General features: G+C 44.3%; 1 protein-coding gene across 1 annotated transcript; it reads right to left on the reverse strand.

The window, feature by feature from the left end:
- Window positions 1–244: 244 nt before the first annotated feature.
- On the reverse strand, window positions 245–3468 carry LOC103721065 (L-ascorbate oxidase-like). Its single transcript, XM_039117196.1, is given in 7 exon segments — window positions 245–1198; window positions 1672–1688; window positions 1691–1841; window positions 2171–2383; window positions 2488–2533; window positions 2535–2578; window positions 3184–3468. Coding segments are annotated over 7 exon segments (1710 nt in total).
- Between the last annotated feature and the right edge of the window lie 11920 nt (window positions 3469–15388).

A 15388-nucleotide genomic window follows, 5' to 3' on the forward strand; every position in this document is an offset into this window, starting at 1 on the left:
GCAACTGAGGCAACTGACAAGAAACAGAACAGAAGCATATATACTTCATTCTTCATGTAAATCACGATATTAGATCTCTTGGGCAGAGTCATACAATTTGTCTGATAACTTGAAATGTAAATACTTCCTATTGAATAAGCGGACTTCAATCCAAGAGAAGAATAAAAATGTCAAATCACATGGAAGGCCTACTCTAATACAATTGTAACTTGAATGACAGTTCTACTCTCACGCTTTGATTAGGTTAAGGCCTAATCAGACTTTTGGATTCACCACACCCCATAATGTCCCTAGGCAGCTCCCCAACCCTGTCCACTCCCTCTTGAAGCACCACCCCCATGCCTAAGAACAAATGTGCCTCAATGTGACAATGGAAAAACCACACTCCAGGGTTATTGGCTTGGAACCTCAGGGCCGTCCATCCATAGGGGTGCAGTGCCACCGTGTTCTTCATAATCGGGTCGACCTGATAACTGCTTGGACTGGTTGCTGGATCGAATCTCCCCAACCCGTACCCCATCACCCAGAAGTCATGCCCATGCAGGTGCCATGGATGTGTTTCGCTGGTGTTAGCATGCAATGTGTTTGCATTCTGCAAGATCACATCCACCGTTGAATTGAACTGTAATGTATAAATTGAAGAGCTTGTTGTCGCATTCAGCTTCTTTGGTATGCTATATATGTCGTAATTCCTGTAATCATAAGTCTCTAGTGGTGCAGTTTGATTGAAGACATTGGTCAAGTTCTCCTTGATTGCAATTAGATAGGGTGTATGTGGTAGATCAAGCGACACGTTGTTAAGAGACCACCTTTCATGGCCATTGACAGTATTCTGAGTGTTTAATAAGATGATGAGGTGGTCAGAAGTGTTTGGTGGAGGCTGAGTATAATTTGGATGCGCTCGGGTGGTGATGCTCTGATTGAATCTGTACATGGTGTCGTTCCAAAGCGGTCCGGTGGGTGGAACAGTCGGAGGGAGACTTTCGGGCTGGTTTTGGTTGTAATTGAGGATGGCAGTGCCGGTGGGAGTCGCCGGTTCCCGGCTAACAACATTTACAGCAATCCAGTAGTTGCGGGATTGGTCTTGATCGGTCTTCAGAATTACATAATAGGTCTCACCTGAGTAGATGTTGAGGTTCTTCACGACAAAGGGATTCACATAATGGCCATCAGCTTCAACAACAGTCATATTATGCCCCTGGAGTGATCACACTTGTATTAGCAATAATTTTTAGTATACAATGTTGCTACTCTTCTTATACATATTAGCATTCTACTATTAATGAGTTTTAAGATATCGGCCTTGTATTAGCTATTTTTACATCAGAAATATTAACAAAACAAAGCTCAAATCCTACACTATATAACAACTAGCATATGCTCATCAAAATGTTATTACAATCAAATGAGTTGCAAAAAGGGATATATGCCCATGTTATTACAATCATAGGGAGGTAATTTTCCATAGCATTCGGCATTTATAATTCTTTAATTCTTCTATTTTCTTATATGAAATAATGTTGTGACAACCATATTTAGAGTTTTTACGTTTGTTTGTAGTATGTATATTACGAAGATATTTGAACCTTTATTAATACATAGAAATCAAAATAATATAATGGAGAATGTTACCTTCATTTCTTTTTTTTTAAAAAAAAGAGAAAAGGTTACCTCTACTTCGATATTTCGGAGAGAGATGTGATGCTCCCAATGCGAAGTCGGTAGGTCTTGCCGGGATGGACCGTCACCACCGACGAGGAGCACTCGGTGTTGGTTTCATTGCAGACCCCAGCTGCTGCCAGGGAACAATTGTATTTGCCTCTCCCATTGATCAAAAGAGACTGCAATATTAAGAAGGAATACTTAGTTAAACCTCGGTAAAGTATCACTTGCAATGCTGTTTGACTCGTTTCGACAAAAATTCTCACAATCTAAAAAAAAAAAAGAATGTAAAAGTCAAGTCATGAGTTTTGAAAATTCTACCGTTTCTTGACACAAACATCTATAGTTCTTCAACTTGCACAACAAAGAAACTTGACAAAAACAAAAAATCTCTGTTTTGATCGAGTTTGACTCTAGAAACTAAAATTTAATTTTCTCGTACCCAGTTTTCCTTAGGGCATACTAAAGTTTTGTCATACCATTCTGTTTTTTTTTTAGATCAAAATACCTGCAGCTCCCCAATCCAATTGATAGGCAACGAATTTAAGTCAGTGGCCTGTTCATAAGTGCTATTGTGCCACCAATCAGAGAGGAGGAGGCTTTGGTCTTCATCATAGGTAAACGGCTCATTCACTCCATCAGGGACTGCCACTCGGATGACACCGTAGAGCCCCGCTGACCTTTGCATCCCATAGTGTGAATGGTAGAGGTAGGTCCCTGCCTGAGAAAAAAAAAAAGAAAAAAAGATTGATGAGTTAGGTCTAATAGCCATCTAATTAATATTTATCTTGAGTAGTGTTCTTGTTAAATCTTCTTGAAACTTACTCTATCAACGGTAAAGTTGTAAGTGAAAGTCTCCCCAGGTTGGATTACACTGTGTCAGCCCATCAGTTCCATCAAACCAAGGAGTGCCAATCTACAAGATAGTAATTACTGCCATAGTAAGTACAAATTAAAACCGGCTGTGCATAAAATTCAATCATGAAATGAAGTCAAAATGCAAGTAGGGTGGGGCATGCATGGGAAAAGATTTTTTTAGGCTGCTATATTTTGAACAAACCATGATAGAACAATTGCCACATGCTCCATTAGGACTCTAGTCGATGAAGAAGGAACATAAAGGGATAAAAGGAACCAAAAATGTTATATGTCCATCACTTGGACCGGAACATTGTTTAGGGTTGCTGGCCAAAAATCGACGTTATACTTCTTAGAAGGCAGTCTTTTTGATGGAGGAGGTCCTAAGTGTCAAGGCAGATTAGAGATCGACAGTTATACTTTCTTAGAAGATATTAAATTAACTTCTGGTATTTCTCCTTCGCTCCTCCAACCAAAAGCTACAAAGAGAGCTAGATCATAAAAGAGGGTCACACTACGAAAGATACTGACATCAATTAATTAATAGATAAAGAGATGAACTTAATATAAGACATTGGTCCTGCATTTAGGTATGGGTTGGATGTAAATTTACATATATCAAGCGCAACATAAACTCAAATGTCCACTTGTAAATTCTGGTACCTGCCGAATTCCATGCCAATGGATAGCTAGGTTCTCGGTGAGCAACCCATTGATAACCTCAACAATGACGTTGTCTCCCTGCTGGGCATCGATTGTTGGGCCTGGCGTCCCTCCATTGATGGTAACTGCGAGCTTTTGGTAGCAATCCGGGGACTTGAACTGGTATGAGACCTCCCATCTGTGGCGGACTTCCTTAGCTTGGACTGAGCCAGTGGTGGCACATATGAAGAGAGCCAGGAGAAGCAGTTTGGCTACAAAGCCAAGGCAAGTGGAGAGCAATCCCATCCTCGCACAAAATTTTCTCCGAGGGGCCTCTGCAATCTTTCTAATCCTAGGAGTTGGTGGCTTGGCAAGAGGCTCAAGGCTTAGCACTTTGAATTGAAGATTACAGCGTAGGAAACTTCGGCTTTATAGGGATTTGGATTGTCCATCTTGACCCAACAATGACAAGTCTGAATTGGCAACTTTCATTTGTTATAAGTTCCATTCTTCTTTTCCCCAGACACAGAAAAAAAAACGTGTTTGTGAAAGCCTCATCAGGTTTTTAACGAGCAGTCTACCGATCAGTTGGATTTTAGAATTCCCATGTGCTGCATGGAAGGGCAAGAAAACACTGTGTAGGATTATTTAGCTGTTACGATCAAGCCCGTCTTCATGGAAGTCAATAGTTGGATATATAATTCATGCGATAAACCTCTCGCACCTACAATTACGTGCATGTATTGCTTAGAAATAAACGGGTTGCATGGTGACCCACGTATCTTTTAATGTTTGTCTGGTTATTCCCCGCATTAACAGAAGAGATTATTTTCTTGAGAAGATCAGCAAGTTTATCTTTTCATCGTAAAGTGCAATGTGCAATATCACGATCGGGGATTGGTAAATTGGTATGACGATTTGATGCCAAATATATAGTTCATTTTATATCCCTCAAAAAATAATGCCATGTGTTTATATAAAGATAATCATCCTTTTGTTTTGAAGAAATACAGTGATAGATGCCACCACCAGGATTCAAAATTGATATCTCTCATTTGGATAGGGATGCCAATCAGCAAATCTTATGAAGTTATCATTTATTATCAACTACTCTCTTTTAGAATATAAAATACTGCTACCATCTTTGATTTTCTAATAGAATTAGTTGTGCTTGATGTTTACAATACAATTTGTGGAAGTCTGTGTACTTGAAATCCAGAGTCTGATTAAGCTATGGAGTAGGCATCTAATCATCAGTCTTGCAGTTACTTTAGATGCTTGTTGGGATTATACACACAACCATGGATGTTTATTAGCAACCACCCTCACATTTGGATTTTGGAAACTCGGAGGTATATGGGGCGATTGAAATGTGAGAAGGCTGTCAAAGAGACACAAGGGAGTACACAACCAGCCTTAGCTCAGCTAAGCATCGATCTTGGATTCAAACTCCCTGGGGTGGTGTCTCCATTGTACTTCTCAAGAAATTAAACAGACAGAGATCGGTCCACTGCTAACAAGATTGCAAGTAAAATAAGAGATTTGTTTATGTCCAGATCTTAGGTAGACATAATGAAAATCAATCTATAGCACTAGTCTAATGTGCTATTCCGATCTGCGTTTTGTTAAGCTTGATTTTAACGCGCCCTTCTCCATCAAATCTCTAGGCATTGGTTCAGGCTCGACGTTGCCTTTTTTGATTTTTGTTTTAGATTGCTTTAAAACTATATAACAAAGGAAGCTTTACAAAATCACTCTTGAAAATAGAAGATATTTCTTTCTTCTAATAGGAATATGGTGGTAATATATCATTAGGGTTCAAGTTTTGGACCTCTCTAAATATAAGTCCTCGAAAGAAGGGTGCCAACTATCTTCCATATCGTGATATGAATAATGCTGCTTCTTTTTTTTCCTTTTTGTTTTGAAGACCTCTGATGGTTCCACTATCGATAAATTATATGTTTGATGTTTAAGATGGCATAAGGGAAGCACTAACTTTTGTACAACAATGCGAATTGTGCAATTCCATTCTCAAAAGATTTAAATTTTGAAATTTTTATTTCATTTTCCGGACTATAATTTAGAGCTGCAAACGATAAATCATATCATTTAATGCACCGATGCACTTGGCTACCTAAGAAAACAAAGCAACCCTTATCTCATCAAGAAAAACGTGCTAAGAAATAGTCTTCCATATAACAATGTGAATTATTTGGCAAAAAGGGTAGCCTAGATTTGCACACTTGCATCTATCTTCTATTGCGAAAAAATTTCATGTCCAAACCTAGAGTTTGAAAATCGCATAAGAACGTGAATCATGCTTGGCCAATCTTCCCTTATTTTAAATATTGCTTGCACGACTTTTGAAAGATTCTCTTTGTCCTCATGGTATTGATGAACGCAAAAATATATGGTCTCGGGTAGTCTTCTGTAGCATTACCATCACTGAAACGGGAAAAAGATGAAAAAAGACTGAAAAGATGAAAAATATATGGTTCGACATAGCGTTTGAAGCTCCCAGTCCATAATTTTCTAGAAAAAACAAGCTTCCAATGTGTAAGTTGTCTTTCGAATTAAACATGCTAGATTGGGAAGAAGGTGACGTAGGATATTGGAGTGTTAATGTGCATGAAAAGGAACCCATACGTGCGTGCTATATATGTATCATATCCCACTCCTACTAGGGGCATGGATGTGGTTTGAAATTCTTATGGTTGGCTAGCATGTACAATTGGGTAGATGCATGAGCTGCTGCGTCCATAAACACACACCAGCTTGGTTTGGGCATGCATGTGTTAAGTTGGCTTGAGGCTAGAGAATTAAGCTTCCTAGTTCCTTGTAACATAGACCAAGATTGAAAATATAATCTCTTATTTGATGCTCCTAGAAAATAATCAATTATATTACCTGATCTTACATGGTTTAATATAGAATAATAATTACACAATTATACAGTATAGTCTGTCGACGTGCTCTAAATTTATTACTCGAAATTGCATGTGATAAGGTTGCACCTTCTACGATGAATAATTTTAGAAAATATGCAAAGCTTATTGAATGGACAAAGTATACAAAGTTTTTTTTTAATTATTTTCAATAGTAAAGTTTTGAAAAAATTCAAAAGAATAAAGCAAAGTATTTATATTTTCATGTTCTACCAGGGAAAAGAATTTGTTATTGAAATGTCACTGCCTAGCCTTTTTTTAATGATGAGATTTATTTTCTACAAATATAATAAATGGTAATAGTATAGCAACTACAAAACATGTTTTAGTGCTTCAGAGGATTCTAATCAATTAAAGGACATAAAATTCGATGTGCAGTTCAATAGTAATTTGAAGAATATTTTGGTATAAAATTCTAAAAGTTAGTCCAACTAATCCATATTTAGAAAATTGAAGTAAATAAGAGCTCCGTCACGTCCAACCTGCCACTTTGGTCCAACTTAGGTGACTATGATTAAATATAATAATTAGTTTTGATTATGACTATTGCAATGCTTGAATAAATTATTGCTAAAATTAAATAATTATGATAAATTATGGTACATTTTTTTTTCAATTTTTTGAGAATAATTTTCCTTTATTGAAAATAACTTCAGATTACGTAACTCAAACTTTCATTTCCTTTTAGCAGAACGTTCGCATATCGGTGGCATTGGGAAAAGAGGAGAAAAAGATGAAAAAGCTGAGAGAGAGAGAGAGAGAGAGAGAGAGAGAGAGAGAGAGGGTACTGCCTCCTCAACTAAGCCTGTAACAAAGAGGATAGGAACATTAAAAGGCACATCTAAATCCGATCCATGAAAACGAAATCCCAATCATTTATGTATGTATGTATATGTCAATATAAAAAATCAAATAACGATTATTGCGTAGCCATTAGTTCATCATAATAATTATTTAATATTTTCAGTTATTCATCTAAATGGATTATTTTTTTAACTCAATTATTTATACTACCTGATAAAAATATTTTTCTTATAAGAACAAAAAAGATCAAGAAAATACTATTGTTAATTTTCACTTTTAACCCTTTCTTTTTGTTGTGATCCACTTGACTGGAATTTTTATAGGCACGGCCCGATCAAGACGGTAAAAGTCAACAGAAGACCCCAATTAAATATATGTTGATCTTAATATTTTATAATCTGAAGCGCCTAGAAAGAAGTTTCTTTATTTTTTTTTGAAGAAAACAAAAAAAAGTTAGAGGGTTGAAGTTCGCAAGCATGGATACGGGCGTACCGGAACAAAATCTTTGGAAGGCTCAAACTAAAATAAAAAAATAACAATAACAACGGCAACAACAATAACAATAACAATGACACCACCAAAAATATTGTTGACCAAAAATCACGTATCTATGTACATGAATATATGGAGTAAAATATTCTTATCATCTTCTCAACCAAACAAAATAGAATCAATTAGCCTAATATAAACCCAGCATCGAGCACTAATAGGCGTCTTTGTTACCATGATAGAGCTCAAAACATGTGAAGGTCTAACGTAGCAAATTGATAGATCTGAGCACTTGCTTAGATGGTATTTTTCCTTGCCACCTGGGTAAGTGAATGGGATCTTTCATTCCCACTGGAGTAAAAGATGGATATGGACCCTCCTACTTGGTACCCAGCATTCTTCTACTAGCAAATGTGGCCACTAATGAAAGAATATGTATATAATTAGTAAGAAGTATTTCCATTTCCTTAAAAAGATTCATACAAAGATAAGAAGAGCGAGAGAGAGAGAGAGAGAGAGAGAGAGAGAGAGAGAGAGAGAGAGAGAGAGAGAGAGAGAGAACTATCATGTTTGATGCAAGCAAATTAAGTGATAATTTTAAGGCATCATTCTTAATTTAGAGTAAGAAAAAGCTCTTTCTCAAGATTTAATTGACAAAAGAAATTAAATATTTGGGCTAATCTGGAGTTCTAGAAAGATATCTCGTAAATTAGAATTGTAGAGAATACTTATCAAATTTGTGATAACAAGCTGACAAGTTTTTGAAATTGATTGTGTTATAAAATTATATGCTAGGAGAAATAAAAATTACATTTTAAAAAAGTTTCGCATTTATATCAGTATTTTTGGAGAAACATATAACATGCTAATGTTCTTAACATAAGTATATTGTTCATAATCAAAATAATTTTTAAATAGAAATTATTAAAATATATTAATCTAATGGATTTTTGTTATTTTGTAAATATTAACAAAAAGAAGATTTTATGACAAAGTACAATGTTCTGTTACTAAAATATATGTTATCCTTTTACTCTTCGAGGTTATCTGGGTTTATTATTGTTAGTGGCATGATTTTTGCTAGCACTGACACATGCCATAGATAGTTACGGCTAATTATTCGAACAAATTCAATTACACTTTTAGCCTGGCATGACTTTTGGTTTCTTTTTCTGAAAAATAGAGACAAAAACCAAAAATGGAGACATGGGATCTGTTGTGGAGTCGATTGTTTTTAGCAAAGGAGCAGTGTTTGCAGATAAGTAGCTTGATCCAATCTCTTTTGGGTGAGGTCTGAAAAAAAAAAGGATGGAAATTGATTAAACCTTGATCCAGTGGTTTAGATGGGTCAGGATGGATGTTACTGGTCATTGGCTTAGGGTCCCATTTAGTTCTATTGAGATTAGTGGTCATTTTGTTGCTTAGTTGTCCTCCATAACACTTAATTAGATGAGCAGTTCAGGTTGAAATGGATTAGGTCAGGCAGGATACTTCAATTTGATGGGCTTGGATCTCGGGAGGTAGCCTATGACTAGGTTTGGATTTAGGAGTTTTAACCCAAGTCAGTTTTAAGTATAATAAGTTAAGCAAGTAATGATAATGTCCTAACTAATCTGACATTGCTATTAGTAACAAAGAATTCAATGCTAATGCTAGAGAGATGCTTTGTTCTACTTAACACACTCAATGATGCTCCCCAAGTTGGGCCTAGTTATGTCCTAAGCATAGGATTTTGTTTGTAATAACTTTTTTTATTTGGCAAATGTAATGCGTATAACAAAATTTAGCATTAAGAGAGTCATGGAAATTTGGAGCATCCTGGATGTACCCCTGCAGAGTTTGGTTTATATGGTAGAATAGATGTTAGGGCCACAAATAGAAGACTGCAAGAGGACCACAATAACACAAATACATCAGCATTTGGACCATTTAAAGTGTGAAAACTCTCAGGAGTCCATCAGTGCAAATTGAGAACCATGGCAATTGATGCTCACATCACTTTCTTTCAACCCTTGACAGCTTAACTCCCAAAAATATTTGCAACGGTATTATACAAGATGTAATCAATAAATGCAGTTTTACTTCAAAGATTTCCCATACCCAGCGGGCTTTGTGCCGACATCGATCATTGGTTGCAAGAAATTAACCACAAACTGCAGGTAAATAGGTGCCTGATTTAGATGTCCAAACTTAGGAGAACCAAACAAAAGCCACATGAAACCAAATAAGAACAATCGATATCCAATAGCCTATCTTTATATTCGACAAATGCGACAAGATCTCAATAAACTGCATGAGATAAGAATGTATAATGAGAACAGACCAGATCTGCTTTCTTTGATGGAATCCACCATCCGACGACAAAAGATGGACCATGTGGCATTGGTAATGGTATCATATAAAAGATTGTCCTCTCCATGTAAATTACATTCTATGGGACAAGGCAGCATTCTGTACATGTTAGCTCTCATCATAGTAAATTTTAGTGTGTGTTCTGACATGTCCTATTCTCTTCTTCAGAAAACCTCGAGACAAGAAAAGGGCTTGGCATGAAATGAAAGAGAGGTAATTAGTAATTAGGACAACTTTTATTGGTTACATAGTTTGTGCTCATGCAACTGAAAGTAGCCTTAGGTCCTTGTTTTGTTCCAATGGTGTTTATTCAGCTTACTTGAAAGAAGAGGAATATATTTAGAACAAAAATGATGAAATGGTGTTTATTCAGCTTACTTATGTTGAGGGGAGCAAGCTAGAAAAAGGTGCTTGCTAGCGATTTTTTTGGACTTGATGCTCGAGAGTCATGATGATATTACTTAGGAACGCCATTATGGGAACATTTTTGCTTCCCATTTTGGGATTTTAGTGCGAAAAGTATTTTAATGGCGAAACAAAGCTAGATTAATGACTTCATTGAGGATTATTCCAGGTCTTGCATGAACCAAATGGGGCCTAAAGTTCATTTCTCTAAATTCAATATTGTATAGTGTTAGAAAAATGCAATTAAAAAATAATGATGCCGCAAACTTCTTTTTCTCTTTGTGTAATTAAATGGGATATCGCTCACTAAGCAACAATAATTTCTATCATCTACTCAAGCAAGTAACAAGCAAAATAATCAAGCAATCTATAAATAAAAGGCAACACAATTTTTTTAATGTAGAAAATCCTTCGATATAAAGAAAAAAACTACGGAACCTAGTCCAGCTAAAAACTTTCACTATTTAAAATAATGAGATTATAAATAGACCCTCTCTAGTTTCACAAATATTAATAAGATTTAATCTTGACTTCCACAACAAGAACATTCATTACCAACTGTTACGGGGGAACTTAGCCACCATGCCCCACGTGACCGGCACGCGCGCCCAGGAAGACTACGGCTGCCCCTTGATCCAGCAATCCGACCTCGGGTCGGATATCTTCGGCTCCGCAGCCCGACCCCGAGTCGGCTGCCCCTTGATCCAGCAATCCGACCTCGGGTCGGATATCTTCGGCTCCGCAGCCCGACCCCGAGTCGGCTGCCCCTTGATCCAGCAATCCGACCCCGAGTCGGCAATCTCTCGACAACAACAGACTGTTCTTCTGAGGCACGCCGCGGCCCCCTGCTCCACTACTCCCTGCAACGGCCGTATCCGGCGCTGCCCCACGATCTCCTGTAACAGCCGTACAAAGCGGAGCTCCACTATGCCCTGCCATGGCTGTACCCAGCGCTGCCCCACGACGCCCTGTAACGGCCATGTCAGTGGCAGCCCCATCGTGCCACACGATGACGAATCCCCGGAAAAACCCCCCAGCCTGATATATATGAGGCTGGGGGGGGGAGGGGGAGGGTAAGATATATCTTCCAGAGTATCATCTCACCTGCTACCTTCTCCTTCTCCTTCTCCTTCGATCTCCTCTGACTTGATCGTCGGAGGGCCCCCACTACCCCGGTGGTGGTGCGAGGCTTGCTTGCAGGTTTCACGGCGGAGGGCGGAGCGCAACCAAAGCAACTCAAAGGGAACCCCGTTCACACCGCTGTGCCAATCATTCTCGGTTTGGACCCCCAGCAACAGTTGGCGCTAGAGGAAGGGCACCGGATCTCAGAGCGATCGTAATGGCACGGCGAGGTGGTCGTGGAGCTTCCAATGCTTCCGGTCGCGGGGCCTCTCGCGCCACTGGCCGGGAGGCCGCTGCATCTCCAACACGCTCTCAGCAACACTCCACCGCCCCACCGCCCATTCAGATGGTCGAAGCCGCCCAGTTCGACCAGCTAACCCAGCAGGTTCGCACCCTCGCGGAGGCGGTGCAGAATCTGCAGGGCGCGATGTCCCGGGCGCCGCAGCGGGCTCAGGAGCCACTGCTCCCTGAGCGCTCGCCTGTCCTCCTCAACCCGCGCTCCTTCCTCTCCCATGGGGAGGAGCGCCGGCGCAAGGAGGATTCTCGAGCACGGTCTATTCTGCCGGGACCTTCCCATCGGAGCTGCGCGGGGTACGAGAGGCGGGCCCGGGCGCGTTCCCAGACCCCCCAGTCCTCGAGGAACCCGCGCTCCAGTCGGTCCCCCACTCGCCGCTCCTTGTCTCCCACCCACCGGTCGCGCTCCCTGGACCGGCGGGTGGACGATCTCCACCGACAACTCTAGGTCCTGAAGGGCCATTCCAAAGATCCCTTCGCCGACTTAGAGATCTCCTCCCAGCCGGCGCTTGCCTCGAGGATCCTGCGGACCCCGAATCCCCCGGGGTTCAAAATGCCGGCGATCGAGCCCTATGACGGGGCGGCAGACCCGCGGGATCACGTCGAGAGTTTCAGGACCCTTATGCTCCTCCACGGAGCATCAGATCCCCTTCTCTACAAGGCCTTTCCGGCAACCCTCCGTGGCCCGGCGAGGGCGTGGTTCGCCGGGCTAGAGGCTGACTCAATCCGGTCTTTCGACCAGTTCACTCGCCTCTTCATCACTCATTTCGCCGTCAGTAGCCGGCGGCGACTGGTCTCCGACTCCCTCTTTGACGTCCGGCAAAACAAGGGAGAAAGCCTGCGGGATTATCTTACCCGCTTCAACAGGGCTACGCTGGAGGTCCGGAACCTGAGTCAGGAGGTAGCTCTTTCAGCCCTGAAGCGTGGTTTCCGGAAGGGCAGACTCACTTTCTCCCTGGACAAACGCCTGCCGCGGAGCTTCCCAGAGCTGTTGTCCCGGGCGAACCAGTATGCGGACGCCGAGGAGGCGGCCGCCCACCGGAGCAAGGAGGCCGCCGAGATCCCTCAAAAGCTTGGGAAGAAAAGGCGGAACGAGGCACGCCAGAGGAGGAGCCCGACGCCTCAGCGTCGGCGCAGAAGCCCGTCGCCGGCGAAGAACCACGGCGCCCCACGCCCTCGTTCTCCGCCCCGACGTTTCAACCGGTACACCCCTCTCCTGACTCCCCGGGCCCAGATCCTTATGGAGATCAAGGGGCGGGAGGACCTCCCGGCCCCGAGACAGATACGAAGGATCCCTGGAAAGAGGCCCTCCCGGGCGTACTGTGAGTACCACCGAGACCACGGCCACGACACAGAGGACTGCTTCCAGCTTCGGGACGAGATCGAGGCTCTTATCCGTCGGGGGCGTCTCGGTCGATATGTGAGCGACCGACGTCCCCCCGCAGACCCGCGTCCGGCCGACCCGGCTCCTCCGGAGCCTCGGGAGCAGAATCGACCCGTTGCGGGCGTGATCCACACTATCACTGGGGGCTGCTCTCGGCCCGTGAGGAACGCAGGGGGCTCGACGGAAGCGTCAGGGACGGCCATCGCAAAGAGGCAGAGGGTCGGCAATATAATCACCTTTTCTGATAAGGATGTAAAGGGGGTTCAGACTCCCCACGATGACGCCATGGTGATCTCCCTCACTATGGCAAACTATGATGTAAGGCGTGTTCTTGTGGATAGTGGAAGCTCAGCTGATATTTTGTTTTACGAGGCCTTCCAAAAGATGAGCTTGTCCAGACAGTGTTGCACAAAATGTCCACCCCCCTCGTAGGATTCACCGGTGACGCTGTCCCGGCGGAAGGTGTCGTTGAGCTGCCTGTGACTGCGGGCGTCGCACCCGCAGAAGCCACGGTGCGACTCGGGTTCTTGGTCGTCCGTGTTCCCTCGGCCTACAACGCTATCCTCGGGCGACCCGGGCTGGACGCCCTTCGCGTGGTGGTCTCTACGTACCACTTGCTCATGCGGTTCCCCACGGCGGTCGGGATCGGGGAGGTTCGAGGCGACCAACCGACCGCACGGCAATGTTTCCTAGCGACCCTCAAAGGGAAGAAGCCCGCAGAAGCCCTAAGCGTCGTTCTCCTTAATTGCATTCTTCATGCAGGACACTCCGGGCGGCGTGTATCCCACGACACACGTATCTCCGCACGCGCCCAGGCCGCATCCGCCTCGAAGAACGCGCATATCGCGGCCGCTTAACTGGCATTCCTCGCAAGCAGCAACTGGCCGATCCGATTTCCCAGGTAACGCCTCAATTAGCATTTAATAGTCTTCTGGTGTTCCCCAGGCGACGCGTCGAGAGGAGGAGAAATACGATCGCAGCTGGCCACGGAGAAACCCCGTCGAGCGGCGAGTGATAGGCGCCCGACCAACGAGCGGAATTCCCCGAGGCTCAGTCCTCGGATGCCAGGCTAACCCGATGATCATCCCGGGAGCAGACTAGCCTGAAGCCCCGACCGGTCGCCTCGGCTTGCGCCAGCCTTGGCCGACCAACGAGCGGAATTCCCCGAGGCTCAGTCCTCGGATGCCAGGCAAACCCGATGATCATCCCGGGAGCAGACTAGCCTGAAGCCCCGACCGGTCGCCTCGGCTTGCGCCAGCCTTGGCCGACCAACGAGTGGAATTTTTCGAGGCTCAGTCCTCGGATGCTAGGCTAACCCGATGATCATCCCGGGAGCAGACTAGCCTGAAGCCCCGACCGGTCGCCTCGGCTTGCGCCAGCCTTGGCCGACCAACGAGCGGAATTCCCCGAGGCTCGGCCCTCGGATGCCAGGCTAACCCGATGATCATCCCGGGAGCAGACTAGCCTGAAGCCCCGACCGGTCGCCTCGGCTTGCGCCAGCCTTGGCCGACCAACGAGCGGAAGTCCCCGAGGCTCGGCCCTCGGATGCCAGGCTAACCCGATGATCATCCCGGGAGCAGACTAGCCTGAAGCCCCGACCGGTCGCCTCGGCTTGCGCCAGCCTTGGCCGACCAACGAGCGGAATTCCCCGAGGCTCGGCCCTCGGATGCCAGGCTAACCCGATGATCATCCCGGAAGCAGACTAGCCTGAAGCCCCGACCGGTCGTCTCGGCTTGCACCAGCCTTGGCCGACCAATGAGCGGAATTTCCTGAGGCCTAACCCTCGGATGCCTAGCCTAGCGCCGGAAGAATTTCCTGAGGCCTAACCCTCGGATGCCTGGCCTAGCGCCGGAAGAATTTCCTGAGGCCTAACCCTCGGATGCCTGGCCTAGCACCGGAAGAATTTCCTGAGGCCTAACCCTCGGATGCCTGGCCTAGCGCCGGAAGAATTTCCTAGGGCCTAACCCTCGGATGTCTGGCCTAGCGCCGGAAGGATTTCCTGAGGCCTAACCCTCGGATGCCTGGCCTAGTGCCGGAGGAACTTCAAGAGTCAGGAGTCGGCAAGACGCTGCCGAAAGTTTGTTCGCGCCCCAAAGGCGAATCGACGCCATTAAGGAAGGATGTCCGCCGAAATCCGCAGACCGCCAGATCAGCGACAACTGCCATACGCCATAAAGAAGGCGGGAAGCTCGGAGCGCGCGCGCCTTTCCGAGGGATGGCGGCAATCTCGAAGCATCACTCCCTTCATCCGTTCCCCTCCTGGTTCCAGGCTCGGGAGTGGGGGGCTACTGTTACGGGGGAACTTAGCCACCATGCCCCACGTGACCGGCACGCGCGCCCAGGAAGACTACGGCTGCCCCTTGATCCAGCAATCCGACCTCGGGTCGGATATCTTCGGCTCCGCAGCCCGACCCCGAGTCGGCTGCCCCTT

Source organism: Phoenix dactylifera, unplaced genomic scaffold, assembly GCF_009389715.1.
Source record: "Phoenix dactylifera cultivar Barhee BC4 unplaced genomic scaffold, palm_55x_up_171113_PBpolish2nd_filt_p 000190F, whole genome shotgun sequence".
NCBI classification, from domain to species: domain Eukaryota; kingdom Viridiplantae; phylum Streptophyta; class Magnoliopsida; order Arecales; family Arecaceae; genus Phoenix; species Phoenix dactylifera.